The sequence below is a fragment of the Phyllostomus discolor genome, chromosome 13 (genome assembly GCF_004126475.2).
Source record: "Phyllostomus discolor isolate MPI-MPIP mPhyDis1 chromosome 13, mPhyDis1.pri.v3, whole genome shotgun sequence".
NCBI lineage: Eukaryota > Metazoa > Chordata > Mammalia > Chiroptera > Phyllostomidae > Phyllostomus > Phyllostomus discolor.
Window position 1 is genome coordinate 11,207,140 of NC_040915.2, and position 20,222 is coordinate 11,227,361.

The 20,222-nt window shown below is 35.7% G+C and overlaps 1 protein-coding gene across 12 annotated transcripts in view; it reads right to left on the reverse strand.

The window, feature by feature from the left end:
* Positions 1-20,222, reverse strand: part of FAM13B (family with sequence similarity 13 member B) — a 78,242-nt gene that overhangs the window by 34,765 nt on the left and 23,255 nt on the right. For 6 of the 12 annotated variants that reach the window (XM_036014819.1, XM_036014825.1, XM_036014820.1 and 3 more), the window contains 4 exons: positions 17,307-17,467; positions 4,238-4,279; positions 3,410-3,565; positions 1,628-1,760 (listed from right to left, as the gene is read on the reverse strand). In XM_036014819.1, coding sequence (XP_035870712.1) covers positions 1,628-1,760; positions 3,410-3,565; positions 4,238-4,279; positions 17,307-17,467 — 492 coding nt within the window. The remainder of the gene's footprint in view (positions 1-1,627; positions 1,761-3,409; positions 3,566-4,237; positions 4,280-17,306; positions 17,468-20,222) is intronic. The other 6 variants (XM_036014823.1, XM_036014821.1, XM_028528619.2 and 3 more) reach the window with 2 other exon arrangements.

The following is a 20,222-nucleotide window of genomic DNA, read 5'->3' on the forward strand; positions in this document are numbered from 1 at the left end:
TTTCATTTAAATTATTTGATCAAAAACAATAAACAGTCAGAAACCTAAATGTAAAAGAGTAAACTGAAGAAAAGCAAAATCATTCATTATCCCATCAGCCACATATGTCCAGTATAAATATTTTGTTGTATATCTTCTTCATCTTTTATCAGTATCTTTCTTCTTGTCAATATCACACAAATTGGAACTACATTAGTTCTGATACAATACCCCCATTATGTGGATGTACCATGACTTATCTGACCCCTCCTAGTTAATGAAAACTTTTTATGTTTTCTACTGCAAATAAATCCCCATAAGAATTCTAGTAAACAAATCTATGCATACATTTCTGGTTTGTGTGTATTTTCTTAGGACATAGTCCTAGATTTTGAAATTTCTAAGTAAAAGGTTTTAAGTCCTTTTTTCTTATTGTCAATACGTTTTCCAAGAAGTATATCATGGCTTCTACACTTCCAACGTCTATGTCTAAGACTACCTATCTCCCATTACCCTCACCAACACTGATGTGAGAAGCATCAATTGGATGCCCCCTGTACCCGCCTAGACCAGGGATTGGACCCACAACCTAGGCATGTGCCCTGACTAGCAATCGAACCTGTAACCTTTCAGTTATGGGATAACACACTCCACCGAACTAAGCTATACCTGTCAGGGCTATACTATACCTTCTTTTGATATTTAAAATAATTCTCTAACATTGGTATTACCCCCCCTACTTATCTACAGAAAAGAGAAACTCAGAGAACTTATGTGATTTGACTGAAGTCACACTGCCATTAAGAGATGAAGCCAGAATAAACCTCAATTGGTTGATTGTAAATTCCTTATGCCTACTTTAGCTTATGGTTTAGAATGAAAACACGCTGAAGAAAACTTCCTTATCAATTATTTTATTTTACAAAGTGTTATCAAAACTGAACTTTGAGCCCTAGCTAGTATAGCTCAGTGGATTGACTGCAGGCTGTGAACGAAAGGCTCGCTTGTTCAATTCCCAGTCAGGGCACATGCCTGGGTTGCAGGCCAGGTCCCCAGTTGAGGGACACGTGAGAGGCAACCACACACTGATGTTTCTCTCCCTCTCTTTCTCCCTTCCTTCCCCTCTCTCTAAAAATAAATAAAATATCTTAAAAAACACACACACACAAAACACTAAACTTTGAAACTTATCTTAGAAAGATGTTGCTTTGTTATTGAAATTATGTTAAAAACAATGTTACTACTAACAATTGTGGTAGTGAAGATAATTTATTTTTAAAATGATATTCATGGATTTTCTCTAATTATGAAAAGATTCTATATTCTTCAGAAAAAACCTGGGAAATAGAGAAAAACTTTCAAAAGAATAAAATTCAACCACAATACCTCCAACCATCTCAGCTAACACTGTAATTTGTTTCTTCCAGGAAAATATTTTAAAGTAAGGCATTTTATACCTACTTCTCTACCCAATGATGGTCTCTGACCTCTACTGAGAAAATGTATGTTCTCGAGACTTAAAATCAAGACAAATACATTAGCAAAGATGGTGAACTATGGCTTTTGGTTCAAAGGAACACATGAAACACTCTGAGTTGTATGTCTACCACACCTAACAGAGTTTTTTTTAAGTCTTTGCGTTTCTTACCTGGTTATCTTCTTCATCCTCAAATACAAAATCTTGCTGCATAACTTCACTGTCCAAATTAGTACCAGCCACAGGTTCTGAACAGCCTCTGTTACTTTCACTGGTATTAATAATATCATCAGCAATATCAACCCTAGTAATGAAGATTAAAAAAATCAGATCAGACCAAATATGGAGGATGTAACGTGTTTAAAATAAATAACAATGATCTGAAACTTTTACTTATTAAAGAAAATGTGTCCTTGTCATAAAAATCCATACTTTCTTTATCCTGCCCAGTTCTATTATTAAATGCACTGTTTATTTTTGTCTCTGCATGGCATGTTGTAAGGAATCTACCTTATAAAATTTTCAAAAGCAAATGAATGGGCTTATAAATAATTTATGTGCCAAAGTACTATTTCCCTTAAAAATATATACCCTCAGTCGTAATAATGACATACTTATTTGATTAAAACACAAGTCTGGCACTAGACACCATGTAGCATCCAACGCCTTATCAAGTACAACGGGAATAGCTTCCTATTGCTGACTTCCCACCCTACATAATGTACAACATGCAAAACGCTGCAGATTTTTGTTCACAAAGACAATACCACTGCTGAGAGAATATGAGAAGTAAAAATAAGAATATTGTCCCCAGTGGTAAAAATGAGAGTATTGTCTGGGCATGGGTATAGGTTTTCAGGATCTTTAACTAAGCTAAGAACAAACTCCAAGGAATCTGCTTATATCATATCCATTGAAACATTTTCCCACTTTTCCCAACTTTTATCTACTGCTTTTTTTCCCTTAATAATCAGCCCACAAACTCCCTATAGATCCAGCTCTATGAGTTCTAGTCATGCCTTAAAGGTACACAAACCAGGGCCACTGCAGAGCTGCACAGGCTGGTGATGCCATCCATGCAAACTACACGACACACCCAAAGTTGTACAATGTGGTATTCCTACAATAAACATATTCCAACCACTGGTTTTCATATCCATTAATTTTTCTTTCACTTCATATTTAATACCTATTCTAGTGTACTAGATATATTTGGCCCTTTAAAAATTTATTTCTTTAAAAACAAAATCTCTCTACCCAATCATCTATTTTTTTACCTTCCTATGAATCCTCCAAATTTGAGTACATCTTTCTCATCTATCCCACCCTCCAAAAAACTGGTAAGAATTGTAAAATCACTACATGTCTCGGAGGAAGGCAATTATATAAATCCTAAAGCGCACAGCTGAGGTAAGAGGAAATAACACCAGGCTTTCATTCATATGAAGGTAACAAGTCACATTAAGAATGGAGTAACATCACATCACACAGTACATAGAGTTATTTTAAACTTACACGAATTCAACAATTAACAGCTACCCTAAAAAAAGTGTGTAGGGAGAACAGAGGCTGGTGGCAGGAGTAACAATTTAAATAGCAAAGGATGACTCTGCTCACCATTTCCTCACTGATCAGTGTTGCCACTTTCCTGTCCCTGTAACTAATCTGTCTGGACATCTGCTGGTATCCCCTCGTGTGACCATATGTTAGTCTGTAAAGGTAAGCTAACTACTTTATCTGGTATTCCGGGACTTAAAGAAAAATTTATGAGATTTGCGGTGTTACATAAGTGTATGCAATTTATATACGAGTACATGAAACGTCACTTTCCACAGTGACTTTCGGAAATCCCCAAGTGAGACCCCATTATTTAAGTAAAAATACGATTTTTTAAAGATAACTAAACAACTTTGTAACTTGTAATAACAGTAAAATGTTTTAAAAGTTTCTTACTGGCTATTAGATCCTTCCCCATCATAATGAATACTTCCTGTCTCATTATTACACACCAGACTTTGTTGTGGTAGATTCTTAAGATCATGATCTATGCTGCTCTGCAGATCAAAAAGGTGCTGTTCTACAGCTGCTCTAATTGTTCTTTCTAAAATGCTACAAAACAGAAACATTTTAGTGAGAAGCAGTCACCCTAACTGGGTATTAGTTCACATAAACCCAAATGTTAAAACCTATGACCAGTAAAAAAATTATTATGGTATTTAAAAGGGTAAGCTAGAGTGTAAAACGAAATACATAAAAGGAACACACAATACTGGTTTAAATTTTAAAATGAAATTTGCCCAAGTAGATATTATACAAATCAACCATAATGTCACTATTATTACTGAGGTAGGAAGGACCAGTTGTGCCAATAATTCGTCCTCCCTGCTGTATAGATAGCCACTTAAATAGATTCTTCAAAGCTATGTTTGCAAAGCAAAATAATTTACCAACACTCAGCTAAATAAAAGAAACAAACTATAAAAGTACTGTTCATATTTTTTACATGGAGTCTACTTCTTAAAGAAAATAATAAAAAGCTCTGAGAGTTTTCAATCTTTTGAGAAGATAAAAAAATCACTAAAGAAAGTTCATCTTTACTTCATAAATTAGTACAATGTGTGGCTTCATTTGTTCCTACTGCAGAACACAAAATACTAACCAGTTTCACTGTGCTATGTACAATCCTTCCTCTAAAGTTAAGAACAATACATGATTTTCATTTCCACAATTCAGCAATATTTTTAAAAATTTTAAATTGTCTTCTACAGGTATACTACTTACTCCGCAGAGGCTGGTGAGATGCTGGTGGGAGATATATGGGCACTGTAAACCAAAGAAAGAAATTAGCTATTAAATTCTTAAATATTAAGTGACTACAAAATGTGCTGAAAACTGCCACATTTGTACCACCTTGACACAACCAGAAGAGCATGCAGTTTATTATGTTCATCTCTAGCAGAGTAAGACAAAACACACTCTATGTGCAATTTAGCCAGCTACTTCATCTGATGCTCACTTGGAAAAACAACTGTCCTATCCCAAGTCTTAAAAGGAAAAAATTGACTATGGGCCCAACAAAAGCACCCCATCTAGGATGGTATGACAGCCTCAATGCTGGCCCTACACTCCATGCCAGAAGTAACAGCATATACTAACATTCAAAGGATGTTCTCAAGCTACAAAAAGAAAAGGCAAAATGGATGCTAAAATTCAGACTATGTCATTAGGTGTGCCAATAACAGACTTTCCTTAGCAAATTTTGCACATTTTCTACTGATACTTACAAAACTATATATAATAGCCTAATTTTTGTCACAGTTATCAAAAGTACAACCTAAGCCCACAATAAGATGTGAGCTTAAACCACTAAACTGTTTAAAATTAAAATGTTGGTGAGGATGAGAAGCAACTAGGACTTTCATGTAGTCCTAGTGAGGATGCAAAATGTCCCAATCACTGTGGAAACCAGTTGGGCCAGTTTTTCTAAAACTTACTAAATGACCCAGCAATTGTACTTTTAAGTGTTTACTCAAGAGAAAGGAAAGCATTAAGTCCATAGGAAGACTTCTACAATCACAACAGGTTTATTCATAATAGAAACAAATAGACTCACACAGATGAATGGATATACAAAGCATGGGATATCCCTACAGTAATATACACTCAGCATTTTCAAATAGAAGGCATAAACAACTGATTGATACATCCAACAAGAATCTAAAAAAAAAGCCCAAGCAAAAGAAGCCAGACACAGAAGAGCACCCACTATGAGATAAATTCTCTCTCTCTCTCTTTTTAAGATTTTATTTATTTATTTTTAGAGAGGGAAGGGAGGGAGAAAGAGAGAGAGAGAAACATCCATGTGCGGTTGCTAGGGGCTGTGGCCTGCAACCCAAGCATGTGCCCTGACTGGGAATCGAACCTGTGATGCTTTGGTTTGCAGTCTGCGCTCAATCCACTGAGCTACACCAGTCAGGGCGAGATAAATTCTCTTTATAAAAAATTCTAAAACACTCTGACTGGCATGGCTCAGTGGGTTGGGCATCATTCTGCAAACCTAAAGGCTGTTTCAAAACATGTCCCCTGTTGGGGGTGCATGAGAGGCGGGCCCATCAATGTTTCTCTCACACATCAATGTTTTTCTCCCTCCTTTCCCCTCTCTATAAAAATAAATAAATATTTTTAAAAAAATTCTAAAGCAAGTCCTGGCTGGCATAGCTCAGTGGATTGAGCGCGGGCTGGGAACCAAAGTGTCCCAGGTTCGATTCCCAGTCAGGGTACATGCCTGGGTTGCAGGCCACAACCCCCAGCAACTGCACATTGATGTTTCTCTCTCTCTCTATCTCCCTCCCTTCCCTCTCTAAAAATAAATAAATAAAATCTTAAAAAAAAAATTCTAAAGCAGGCAAAGCTAATCTATACAGTGACAAAAACAGATCAGTGGTTGTCTAGGACCAAAGACTGGGGGGAGGGAAGAGTTACTGTAACAATGCATGTAGAAAATTGTCTTTCTCTTTCAGGATATTTCACTGGCATTAAACTGTTAGGCTCCTACCCCGAACTTTCCTAGTTAAGTGATCTCAGCCTTGGAATAAGGAAATAGAGAACATCGATACGTTTAAAAAAAGAAAAGCACGTGGGGTCATAGAAATATCTTGATTTATATTGGTTGTTCAAATGTATATATGTGTAATACATGTTATGTGTGCATTCATGAAATGGGCACATTTTATTATGTAAAAATTATACCTCAATAAATTTTATTTTTAAAGAAAAAATCAGTAAAGGAAAAAACTAATATGCAATAATAGAAGTCAGACAGTAGCTATTCTGGGGAAACAGGGAGATGGTTAATGTATGAGAAAGAGCAGGTGACCCAAGTGGTGCTTATACAAGCTGAGTTCACTTTCTAATAATTCGATGACCTTACAATTTGTATGCATGTAATTCTTCAATAAAGCCATTTTTTAAAAGTTAATTTAAATTAGTTTTATGAAGCTCCTCTATCAAATGTGCCAAAAGAAACTCTAACCAACTTGAGGAACAGAGTTTGTAAGGTTAATATTCCCTGGATTCTCTGGAGGAAACCAAATGAACATCATTTACCATTTATCCAGTAATCTTTAGGTATCCCTTACAACAAGCTCATCCACAGCAAATTGCACAACTGCTTTATTAGACAACAGTAAGCCATCCAGTTTGACAAACATAACATAACCTCTCCTAGCTTTGAAAAAAAAAAATTTTAACTACCAATATGCCAGTTTTCATAAATGGGTTATTCTTACTCTAAATGCTTTCATGCTGATAAACTCAAGGGAAAGACTTAAAACATTTCCATGTTAAATAAAGTTTTTAGGAACTTCATTTCTGAAATCAGAAAAACCTAGGCAGAAAAATCACATATACACACACAAAGAAGAGTATGGCCAGCCATCACTTTATCTCTATTAATTTCAAGTGAGCTGAAGTCAAATATTTAGTGATTTCTGAAAAATAAATCAATAAATAAGGCTTTCCCTAAATAGTGTTTAAGCATCAACAAAGATATCAGATCTTTTTCTAATATTTTGCTGCAATGACCTAGTATTTATATTTTTAATTTCAGTTATAAGTAGCTATTTAATATAAATAGTTAAGTCTTTATGGGGTGTGAGACCCCTACATTTTCCTCAATAATATTTGCAGTCTCTAAACTTAGATAATTCCTCACCTATTCAGATTATTTGTTTTATTTTTAATACCTAACTGCAATTGACTGACAGTGTTGAGTGGTATAAAGAAAATTTATAAATTCAACACCCTTCTTTATGATTTAATTTCTGATTTCTGTTGAGCTTTATCATATACCAAATTCTCAAAGGGTTCTCATTCTCAACTACTTAGTCCATCAGTCTGTTACTAAAGCCTTATACCATGTTTTAACTTTTGGTATAGCCTGTATCTCCTATATTCTTTTTCAAATTTGCCATTGTTAGTCACCTACTTATTCTCCCAGAGGATTTTTCTCACCTTGTTTTTATCTGATTACATTATCACTAAGATGACAGTAGGTAAGTGGATACTAGATACTTAAAAAATCAAATGAAAAGAATGTAAATAACAATGCTATTCCCAAGATTCAAAAAGTAAAAATCCAATTGATATAATGGAATGAATATCACACAACAATGAAATGAACAAACCACAGTGACATGCAACAACATGGATAAATCTCACATACAGTGGTTAATGAGAGAAGCTGGAGCAAAATTATACACACAAATTTAATGTTCATATAGCTCAAAAAATACAAGGAAGGGATGTCATAAAAGTCAGCACAGTAGTTACCTTTAGTGGGGAGGGAAGAGATCAGAATTATAGGAGCTACTGGAGTGCTGTCAGTGTTTATTTCTAAATGTGGGCAGTGGTTCCACGGATATTTGCTTTTTACTAACTTGTTATATTCTCCCAGAGGAATTTTCTCACCCTTTTTTTTATCAGACTAGATTATCAATAAGATGATAGTAAATAAAATGGGCACAAGACACTTCACAAAGAATCAAATAAAAAGAAAAATAATAACCTGGCTGGTGTGATTCAGTGGATTGAGCGCCAGCCTGTGAAACACAGGTTGTTAGTTCAATTCCCAATCAGGGCACATGCCTGGATTGCCAGGCCCCCAGTAGGGGGCGCGTAAGAGAGGGAACTACACATTGATATTTCTTTCCCTCTTTTTCCTTCCTTTCCCCTCTCTCTAAAAATAAATAGCCCTGGCAGGTGTGGCTCAGTGGATTGAGTGCTGGCCCGCAAAACAGTCGAACCAGCAAGTTGCAGGTTTGATTACCGTCAGGGCGCATGCCTGGGTTGCAGGCCAGTTCCTAGTGGGGAGCGTGCAAGAGGCAACTACACGTTGATGTTTCTCTCCCTCCCTTTCCCTATCCCTTCCCCTTGCTCTAAAAATAAATAAATAAAATATTTAAAATAATAATAAAAATAAATTTTAATTATTAAAAAGAAAAATAATCATATTAATATATTTGTCTTATGCCTATTTCTGTATGTATAATTTTTTCCCCCAATTTTAAACAGTAAGATTCCTGGGTCCCTCCTCAAACCTATGAGGTGGGGCCCAAGAGTCTACACTTTTAACAAGCACCATTGATGATATTTATCCACACTAATAAGTTTAAGAAACAATGGCCTAGCTCAATATCTAGCCTCCAAAAAGACTAAACTTCAAAAGTTCTGATAGTCTTAAATTGGACAGGTAGGCAAAAGAATTGATCTTTTTGTATCTTATACCTTTAAATGCTACTGAAATTAAATTACAAATATATATATGAGTAGTGATCACCAAGACAGATTATTAATGTAACAGTAAAGATTAGCCCTGGAGACTATGGTAAGATAAATAAACAGCTCCTTTCCATAAGAACCTTCTCCCCACCCTGAAAAGCCATAATAAACAAATCAATTAAATAGATTTGTGCTCTGTAAGTCAGAATGTCACCCATGAGGTCACAAAGTTGACTTTGTCCTCTGAACTTCTGAAAGACAAAGGACTGATTAAATCATAGTTTTCAGATTTCAAAGAATTTTTTATTTTCAAACTTTAGCCAAGTTCTGTGGGTAAAGAGCACTTATGTACAAACCAGGGCTAGCACACACTTAACGGATGGCTGTAAAAAAGATTTATCAATCTAGTTACGCATCTGCAGCAGCAGCAAAAGAGCACAGGTGTCATAAGGATGTGAGTTCTGATTAATTAAAGATACAAGAAAAATAATTACTGACATTTTAGGTCAACTTACTAAGGTACCACAGAGAGATGCCATAAAGACCACCTAAAAATGCTATCTTCACTAAACCCCCAGACAGGAAGACCAGACTAAAGGGACAAAACAGTAAGTCACATAGGTCATACATATTTTAAAGTCTCAGTCAAATGTAACATTAAGGATTATAGCCATTCTTTGACCTCTTTCTCCTCTCTGCAGTTACCATATTTTTCAGACCATAAGACGCACCTAGGTTTTAAAGGAAAACAGGAAAAAATTTTGAAGCAAAAAAATGTAGTAAAATATTTAATAACAAATAACATAATATTTCACCAATGTAAATATAAAGCTACATTCAGACTATTAGACACCCCCCATTTTCCTCCCAAATGGGCGAGGGTGTCTTATAGTCTGAAAAATACGGTAACTCTATTTTTTTTAATATATTTTATTGATTATGCTATTACAGTTGTCCCATTTCCCCCTTCACTCCCCTCCATCCTGTGCCTCCTCTCCCACCCACATTCCCCCCCTTTAGTCCATGTCCATGTGTCATACTTATGAGTTCTTTTGCTTCTACATTTCCCATACTATTCTTGCCCTCCCCCTATTTTCAACCTACATTCTATGCTACTTATTCTCTATACCTTTTCCCCCTCTCTCCTCCTCCCACCCCTACTGCTAGCCCCCCCTTGTGCCCTCTATTTCTGTGGTTCTGTTCCTATTCTAGTTGTTTACTTAGTTTCTTTTGGTTTTGCTTTAGGTGTGGTTGTTAATATTTGTGAGTTTGCTGACCTTTTACTATACATGTCTTTTCTTTATCTTCTTTTCTTAGATAAGTCCCTTTAGCATTTCATAAAGTAAGGGCTTGGTGATGATGAACTCCTTTCATTTGACCTTATCTGAAAAGCACTTTATCTTCTCTTCCATTCTAAATGAGAGCTTTGCTGGATAGAGCAATCTGGGATGTAGGTCCTTGTCTTTCATGACTTGGAATATTTCTTTCCAGCCCCTTCTTGCCTGTAAGGTCTCTTTGGAGAAATCAGCTGACAGTCTGATGGGAACTCCTTTGTAGGCGACTGTCCCCTTATCTCTTGCTGCTTCTAGGATTCTCTCCTTCATTTTTACCTTGGCTAATGTAATTATGATGTGCCTTGATGTGTTTCTTCTTGGGTCCGACTTCTTTGGGGCTCTCTGAGCTCCTTGGATTTCTTGGAAGACTGTTCCCTTTGCCAGTTTGGGGAAGTTCTCCTTTATTATTTGTTCAAATAACTTTTCCACTTGTTGGTCCTCCCCTTCTGGTACCCCTATAATTTGGATGTTGGAACATTTAAAGGTGTCCCTCGATGGTCTTAAGCTTTTCTTCGATTTTTTGAATTCTTATTTCATCATGCTCTCCTGCTTGGTTGATTCTATCTTCCTTCTGGTCCACTGTGTTGTTTTGAGACTCAGATTCCTTCCTTTCACAATTGGCTGTCCTCCGTGTGTCTTCCTGCATCCCTTTTATGGTAATCTGCATTTTTTCATGTAATTTGGATCCAAAATCAACCAGTTCCGTGAGCTTCCTGATCACCAGTGTTTTGAACTGTGCATCTGATAGATTGGCTATTTCTTGGTCACTCAAAAGGATGAGTCCTGGGGGACTGATCTGTTCTGCTGGAAACATGTCTTATGTCTTTCCCTGTCTCTCCTATTATTTTACTTATTTATTTATTTTTTTCTCCAGTCTGGTCGCTCTTGTTATGGTGGGGGGCGGAGCCTTAGGTGTTCACCGGGGCTGGGCGCCCCAGTCACTAGATTGTGACGTTATATGTGGGGGCAGGGGCGGGAGCGAGGACAGGAGGGATCAATGGCAACTGTTCCGTTCTCCTGGAGTCAGACACTTCCCTGGGCTTCTGGGCCGTGAGCTCTGCCCTGGTCCACAATCGCTGCCCCACTGATTCCCCCAGCCGCTGCTCGCGTACTCAGGGATCACCGCTGCACCGCTGCGCTCCTGCGCCCCGGACTGCTGTCGGGCCGATTTTGCGCCAAATTTCCCCCGACCTATGCGCGCCTGCGACCTGCGCCAGCCCCGCGCCTGCTCGCTCAGCTCGTCGTCCCCTACCAGTCTGGATGTACGGGTCTACTTCAACTTCTTGGCTGTCCGACTTCCATTTAGATAAATCCTCTGACAGTTCTGATATTATGACTGCAAATCATTGTTGTAAATTATTGTGGTTCTGTTCTTGGTTGTGCGAGGAGGTACGGTGCATCCACCTATTCCTCCATCTTGCCAGAAGTCGGTAACTCTATTTTTAAATCTGCCTACAATCGCATAATCTTCTTGAGGACCTAAAATCAATCTTGCAGTCATTTATTCTAATACAAACTTTTTGTAATTCAAATATACTCACTACTGTTATTTTAATTTCCCAGTTGCAAATATTTAATGTTACAAACAATACAGTACTACAGCTCTATTTCAATTCAATCTGATAAGGATCGCTTTACCTGTGCAACAGAGCTTGAAGCCATTCTGCATACCACGGAATCTCCCAACAAAACCATCAAGGGACTTCAAACACCACAAAAGATGGTGACTGGCTTATAAAAACTGCTGAGCAATTATCAGAGCTGCAGCCTGAACAAAAGCAGGCTGCAACTAGAGGTCACTACTAACAAGGAGGGACCCAATCAACACTCCACAAATTTCTTCCCAAGTACTGTGCAACTTGGCATGAGGTAGGGAAAGAAGGATTATTTTTAAATCTAGCTAGAATTCCTATAAAATTATTTAAGCCTAACCCAATATAAAGCAAACAAACCAATCTATTTGTTTTCATTGGTCATACTATTATAACCAGGGATATAAATTATGTAAACATGAAGTTGCTAAAACAGATATACAACAATACTATTGTCCAGTTATCCATTTTTGGAAAAGTATTAATAGTTAATTCTTAAAATCTTAAATTAGGAAGACTGCCAGATAATTCATGCCAGAATCACATCAAATTATTACCATTTTAAAAAAACTGTAGTTTCAAAAAATGTACCGTACAAAACAAAAACAAAAATTCCATGCCTTTTCAGCTAAAAGTAAAACCCCCTTCTTTACTTTCCCCTAACCTTGGAGTACCCTATCCCTATGACAAGAGTAAAATGAAAGATTCCTCACTATCAAAACATTAGTTAATAAGTTAGAACAACCGTAACTCTTTAAAATATAAAACGCTTCATTTATAAAGCCAGGCAAAGGAGGGAAAGAACACCTATTAATATCTATTATGCTCCGATACTTTAAAAAATCTTTTACTGTAATATAAAACATTCTTATAACCGAGAGCATAAATTCTACTTCTTCCCAGACAACATTTCTGATACCTAAGTACCTCTTCTTTACACTTCTAAGTAAAACCTAGCTACTGAAAATGCGGATTGAAAAAAATCTGTCAACTGAAATATTCTGCAAACAACCTAATTTCATGGATGAAAGAAAAGGAAAAACTTGCTATAGTAATTCCCCCTCATCCATGGAGAACAGTCCAAGACCTCCAGTGGAGCCCTGAAGCTGCAGATAGTACCAAACCCTATACGCACTGGGTTAGCCAAAAAGTTCGTTTAATATCAGGTATTGTGGTCCCTCCCGCTTTGTTCTTCTTTCTCAAAATTGCTGCAGCTATTCAGGGTCGTTCACGGTTCCATATATATTTTTGAAATGTTTGTTCTATATCTGTGAAATATGTCATCGGTATTTTAATAGGGATTGTGTTGAATCTATAAATTGCTTTGGGTAATATGGACATTTTGATGATGTTGCTTTTTCCCATCCATGAACACGGCATATGCTTTCCATATATTTATGTCTTCCTTAATTTCTTTCCTCAGTGTTGTGTAGTTTTCTGAGCCCAGGTCTTTTAGCTCCTTGGTAAGGTTTATTCCTAGGTAATTTTTCTTGTTGCTATAGCAAATGGTATTTTTTTCTTGATTTCGGATTCTGATCTTTTGTTGTTGGTGTAATAAAAATGTCTTTGATTTCCGAATATTGACTTTGAACCCTGCTGTTTTGCCAATTCAGTTATTAGGTCAAGTAGTTTATGGGTAGAGTCTATAGGGTTTTCTATGTACACTATCATATCACCTGCAAACAGTGCCAGTTTTACTTCCTCCTTTCCAATTTGGATGCCTTTTATTTCTCTTTCTTGTGTGATCGCTGTGGCTAGGACTTCCAATACTATATTGAATAGAAGTGGTAAAAGCAGATATCCTTGTCTTGTTCCTGATCTTAGTGGGAAAGCTTGGAATACTATGCAGCAGAAAGAAGGAAGGAGCTCCTAACCTTCACAACAGGGTGGATGTATCTGGAGAGCATTATGCTAAGTGAAACAAGTCAGGCAGTGAAAGAATAATACCATATGATCTCACCTGTAAGTGGAACCTAATCAACAAAACAAACAAGCAAGCAAAATACAACCAAAACCACTGAAATAAAGAACAATCTGACAGTAATCACAGAGGAGGCAGGAGAGGAATAATAGGGGATAATGGGGGGCACATCAAGGAACACATATGAAGGACACTTGGACAAAGCCAAGGGGGTGTGTTTGAGGGTGGGAGGCAGGAATGAGTAGGGTGGCGGGGAGTGGTGGGGTAAAAATGGAGACAAATGTACTTGAACAATAAAAAAAGAGAGAGAAGAATTTCACAGATGTAATTAGTGTCCCTAATCATTTAACTGTAAGGTAATCAAAAGATTATTATACTAGGTGGACTTGACCTAATCAGGTAAGCCCTTAAAAATCAGGTAAGACCTGTCCCTCTCTGTGAAGAGATTTGAACTGCGAGAAGGCCATGTAGTCAGAACCTGACAGTGTCCTCTAAGAGCTGAAAGCAGCAAGAAATTGAGAGGAAAAAAAGTTCGTTTTGTTTTTTCCATAAAATAAGAGATACATTTTTCATTTTCACCAATAACTTTATTGATTTGGATATTTTGAATATGTCAGCTATCACCTGCTACTGGCTTCTAGTGGGTGCTGCTAAACATCTTCCAATGCATAAGACAGCCCCACAGCAAAGAATTATTTGGCCAAAATGTCAATAGTACCAAGAAACTTTGCAAACCACTTTTGACACATTTGATCAGTCACAACAGCTTCTTCATACACTGCACAAGTCTTTTTTTTTTTGCATTTCAATTGAATTTCTACCTTTCTTGAAATAATAACATAATACGTTGAAAATGTTGCATATCTTCTTCCATCTTCAATGTTAAAATGGCTGCACAAAATTCACCAATTTTGGTAAGTTTCTTTTTAAACACACGCTGATATGACAGCTGCCACAATATAATCTAACAAAAACTTTTTAAATGAAATTAAACACAACCAAGCACTACTAGAGCCATCATATGGAAAAAAACAAACAAATTTTTTGGCCAAGCCAATACTATGTTTCTCCTCTAAATACACGCCTATAATAAAGTTTAACTTATAAATTAGGCACAGTAAGAGATTACAGCAAAAAATAATAAAATGGAACAAGTATAACAATATACTATAATCAAAGTTATGTGAATGTGGTCTCTCTCAAAATATCTTATTGTACTGTGCTCACCTTTCGTCTTATGATAATGCAAGATGATAAAATGCAAACATGATGAGATGAATGACATAGGCGTCATGACATAGTATAGTATTAGGCTACTACTATTGACCTTCTAAAGATATATAAGAGAAGGATCATCTGCTTCAGCTGATCCTGGATCATAGAGCCATGACAACGTCAATGGTTGGACGTTAGCAGCAGGTATGTTGATGGTTGAGGAAATTTAGTATTTTCTGACCACAGTGACTGTGGGTAGCTGAAACCATGGAGAGCGAAACTGCAGAGAAGAGGTGACTGACTACTGTAGTATGTTTCTTATGCCGCTGTAGTCAGCTGAAGGCATATTTCCTCAACAATAATGCATATACAGAATGAAGTTAAGATCAATCTCAAAACCCTGAACTAAGAGCTCTTCCTCAATCACTATACCTTTTGCTTCGCACTTAAAATTGAACCAAGCAGAACCAATGAACTCACAAAACTGAAACCCTAGCATCAATAGACTAAAAAGAGAATATCGAACTTTTCATTCTTTCTAAATTCCAAGTTTAGCAAGACATTAAAAGCACAACTTCAAATGAAATTTATAATGCCATTTACCTGGCATTACCTGGGGTTGTTTTTTTTTTTTTTTTATGTGTGGTTCTGTAAGCATAAGTATATATTCATATCACCTAAACATCAAGCTAAAATAAATATTTCCAATATAGACTACAAAAAAAGACTATGAAGCACAGGGGAAACAAGAACTCTTTCAGAACTCTCCCATGTCTTTAAATTTTGTAAAGATTCCCCTTAAATCTGTATATATTTAAATAGCAAAGCTAAATTACAGATGAGTATGTGGATATAAAGCACCATTTTTTCATCTGAAGATACAAAGCACTCCAGAAACAATTTTGAGATTTCCATGGACTTCATAGATAAGATTGAGGCTCAAAAGCAATTAAAATTCCTGCTTTTTATGTACTCTAGGTTATCACATCCTAAACCCCATTATTTTTCCAAATGGCACTCAGCTCAAATCTTAAGAAAATATGGGTAATGTCAAAGAATATATAAAAGTAATAGATGCATAAAGTAGACTAATCAATATAGCTCATACAAAAACATTTAAACCACTGGTTCTCAATGGGTGCTCTAAAAACCAAAAGATCAAATATAGAGAATACAGGTTTTTTTCCAATACATTGGCATGATGATGCAAATTCAATGGTAGAAAAAACTGTTTAGGGTCTTAGCATAAAATCAGGCAAGCTGTACCAAACAGTCCCATGGCCACTGCTTTCTTTATAACCACCCACTTGCACCTTTTTTTTTTTTTAAAGAAGACCAGTCCTTGATGGAGAAACAGTAAAAACTATTATTTTATTTCAGCCCTTGAGTATACTTCTTTTTAGTATTTGGTGTGACAAAATGGGAAGTGTACTTTAAGTACCTAGGCTGCATAGCTTAGTAAAATGCCTATATTGTTTGAGTTGACAGCTAAACTTAACATGGAACACCATTTTCCCTTGAAAGATAGACTGAAAACTCTAGTTATTCCAACTTAAATGCCTGGCAGACATTTTCTCAAAAATTAGCAAAGATTGTGCAGATTCAAGAAAAACAACTAACAGTACTGATAAAATTCAAGTTCAAGAAAAAAATTAAAACTGTGGAAAACACCCTCTATCATATGAACCAGCAACCCTTTGGTTCACAGCCCAGCACTCAATCCACTCAGCTACATCAGCCAGGTAAAGATTTTTTTTTATATAATTAGTGGTGACTTAAAGAACGTGAACTTTCAATATATCATCATTTGAAAGATAATAAGTCAGTGAAGCAGTTTTTCCGAATGACCAATAAACAATGTCACAAAACCAAGTATGGGTAAAGATTCTCTCAAAGTGCCAGACAGACCAATGGATTACAGTATGAAAAATTCAGATATGGTTTCCAGTTCCACATCACAAATAACCTTTAAGAAACTACCACTAATCTAGTTTTGGTATACTGTCAAATAAGAATATCCACAATTATCCAAAAAGGCTACAAAAATTCTCCTCTTTTCTTCCAACTACATACTAGAGTGATGCCAGATTTTCTTCAAATATTTTAACAACAAAAAGGCAACAAATTAAATGCAGAAGAAAATGTGAAAAACCCAGCTATCATTAAGCCAGATATTAAAGATATTTTAAAAAATGTAAAACAATGCCACTAAAAAAAGTTCTCAAGCAATTCTACTTCCAAATGTTCTGAAATTTTACCCAACCCAACTAACATGCAGATAATACAAACTTTAAGAAATATATGGAAGAGGTCATATTTTAAAGAAAGGTGGTATACTCTGTAACAAATTTTCTTAGCAAGATTGCTTCTCTAAACTTTTCTTGTTGCTCTTTCTTATACATAAACCAATCTTTCACATGCTGTTACAATTTTTTTATTTAGTACTTAAGTGAATCTACATCTAGAATGAAATGCTGAAAAGCTAAAAGTTCTTCTAACCAAAATACTACCTTGTTGATGCTGTAACACTATTTGGTTCCAGGATGCTTTCAGTCATCCTTAATTGTACCACCTCTGGCATATCATTTGATTTTTCTGCCCCCTCTTCTGGAAGTTCTTCTATATGCTCCAGTTTTTCATCTTCTTCTTCTTCCTCAGAAAGTTCATTAACCTACATAAAAGGAAACTGAGAATTAAAATTTAACAAAATTGTTAATTAACACTATTAAAGATATACTATTCTGAGAAAATTTTAAACACAACTCATTTTTTACTTCATTTCCTAGGACCAATTTCTGTTATGGAACAAGTAATTGCAATCTTTTTCACAGTAGAATAAAATTGCAAACCAGACATACAGACTATTTAAAGTAAGGAAGTAATGATTACATTAGTGTATCACTAGAAACATGCATGAGAATGTAAATTTTTGAAAAAGCTTGCATACTGTAGTTAGCTAACATTAGGAAAACTTCATTTCCTAATCAATTAGTTTTGTAAATCTAATAGTTACAAAAACTTCTAATTGATCTAATTCCCAATGCATTAAACAAGTGATTTTCATAGAGAGTAAGTGTAGAAGGGGGGAAGGGCAAAGAAATTTTGCCTTAAAGTGTTAACTATGTTTTAGAAAACTTCAGCTAACTTCTAAATGATTCAGATTGAAATTCTTCATGAAGAGACTGGATCCTACAACAAAGGGAAAACACATGACCATTAAACCCAACTCAAGGTTATAATTCTCTTTCTGTCAGGGGCTATAAGGTATCTTCCATTATCAACTACCCAAATATATTATCACACTAATAAAAAGACACTGGAATATTACAGAAGGAAAATCAACAAAACATTTTCAAATGAGAAATTTTAAGATATCACAAAGAAAAAACTACCCACACATGGTCTTGACATCTTTTATAAATTAATACTAGTTGTGGGGTGAAGGGAACAAGAAAAAAAGAAAAAGGACTAATGGACATGGACAACAGTGTGATGTTGGCAGAGGGGAGGGCAGAATAAGAGGGCTAAATGGTAATGGAAAAAATACAACAGATTAAAATTTAAAAGTAATGCTAGTTGTAAACATCAAGTAGTAAAAGTATACTTTCATCCATTTTAGCCACATGCACTAGAAATACCTAGAATAAATTTACACTACAGATAACTGGTGTTTTTCCTGATGGACAGACAAATACAGTTGCTAGAATACTCTCAGAAAGTAAAACTTCAACCAGAAGAAAGGATATTACACTATGATATTTTGCCACATTGCTATCCTAATCAGTAAAAACAGACTGCCTACTTTCAAGCATAAGACAGAATGTAGTTCAAAAGCCAGGCTTTGTAGGGGGAAAGATCTATGTTCATATCCCTGTGTGCTCTTAACTGTCTGTCAACTTACTTAACTTCCCATGGCCAACGTATAAAATGGAGGTGCTATTTACCTACCTTAAGGTCTAGTTAAAAGGATTAAATCTATGTAAACTCTTCAGCAGTGTCTATACATAAGAGAACAACACCAGTAATAGTTATCATTGTAACTGTAATTATCTTATCTCTATATAGCATAGATCCTAATTTCTACAAGTAACATCACTTTTTATAAGAATGAAGAAGAGTATCTGTTACCCAAACTACCTAAAGCAGGAACTCTTAACCACTGGCGTATCAAGGTCACTAAAAATTCATTATTAACAAGAGTTAATGATCTCTATTTGTGAACCATTTACTTTATACACAAAGTATATGACGCAGATTCTCCTGAATTTGTTGTGCTTGTAAATGTCATCCCTCATACCACTTACCATATATAATAATGATGAAAAAAACTGAAAATTATCAGCCTAAGTGGTTATTAACTGAGAAGATTTATATACAAGGGTGAAATTTTCAAATAATAGATCAGTGTTTAAACTGGAGCAACTGAAAAATTATCCTTTTTTTCCATCTATGATCTTAACTAGTGAAAATCAGGAATGTACTTGGTAACCCAAAGAAAAAAAACTGGCTAGAAAATACCATTTTTTTCAAGTACAAAATGGAAATTATCATGGTTGATCAGTGAAGATTTGGACACAATGGAATATCTTTGAAAAATTTTAAAGGCGGCTACATAAACTATGAATACATGAGTATTTTATGCAGTCCACAAACTTTTGGTACAGAGGTACTACTATTTTAATATATTACATCATACATTTTAAAATCAGTTTGTCTACTGTCATCAGCTCTTAGAACTACAGAAGCCTATACTCAATTATGCTGAACATACTATTCAATTCAATAAGCTTTATGTAAATTAACTGGCATTCTCTAATATTTTTACCAATAATCACACACTAAGATATAATACGAACAATGAACTATGGGTTTTTCTTCCCCCCCTCCCAACTCCCAGGACTCCCAATGTAACTTCCTGCATTAAGAATTGACTAAATTAGCCCTGGCTGGTGTAGCTCACTGGATTGAGCATGGGCTACAATCCAAAGGGTCACCAGTTCGATTCCCAATCAAGGCACATGCCTGGGTTGAGGCCAGGTCCCCAGATGGGGGCAGGTGAGAGGCAACTTACACAGTGATGTTTCTCTCCCCCTCTCTCTCTCTCTCTCCCTTCCCCTCTCTAAAAATAAATAAATAAAATCTTTCTAAAAAAATGAAGGGAAAGAATGTGTATGGGTAAGAGCAAGTATTTTACTGTATATTTAATTTTTTTAATCAGGTGAATTATTATTTACTAAAAACAAGTAGCAGCCCCAACCCACATCCAAAATATAAATAATTTCGTAATACAAGTTTGCTTGACAAATCATTTCACTGAAGCGTAAAAGAAAAATTTCCACACAAATTAAATAACAAATTCTAAATCTAAGTGTGGATAATGTGGCTTTATAATAAATTACAATTACTTAGTATCAATATTCTCATTT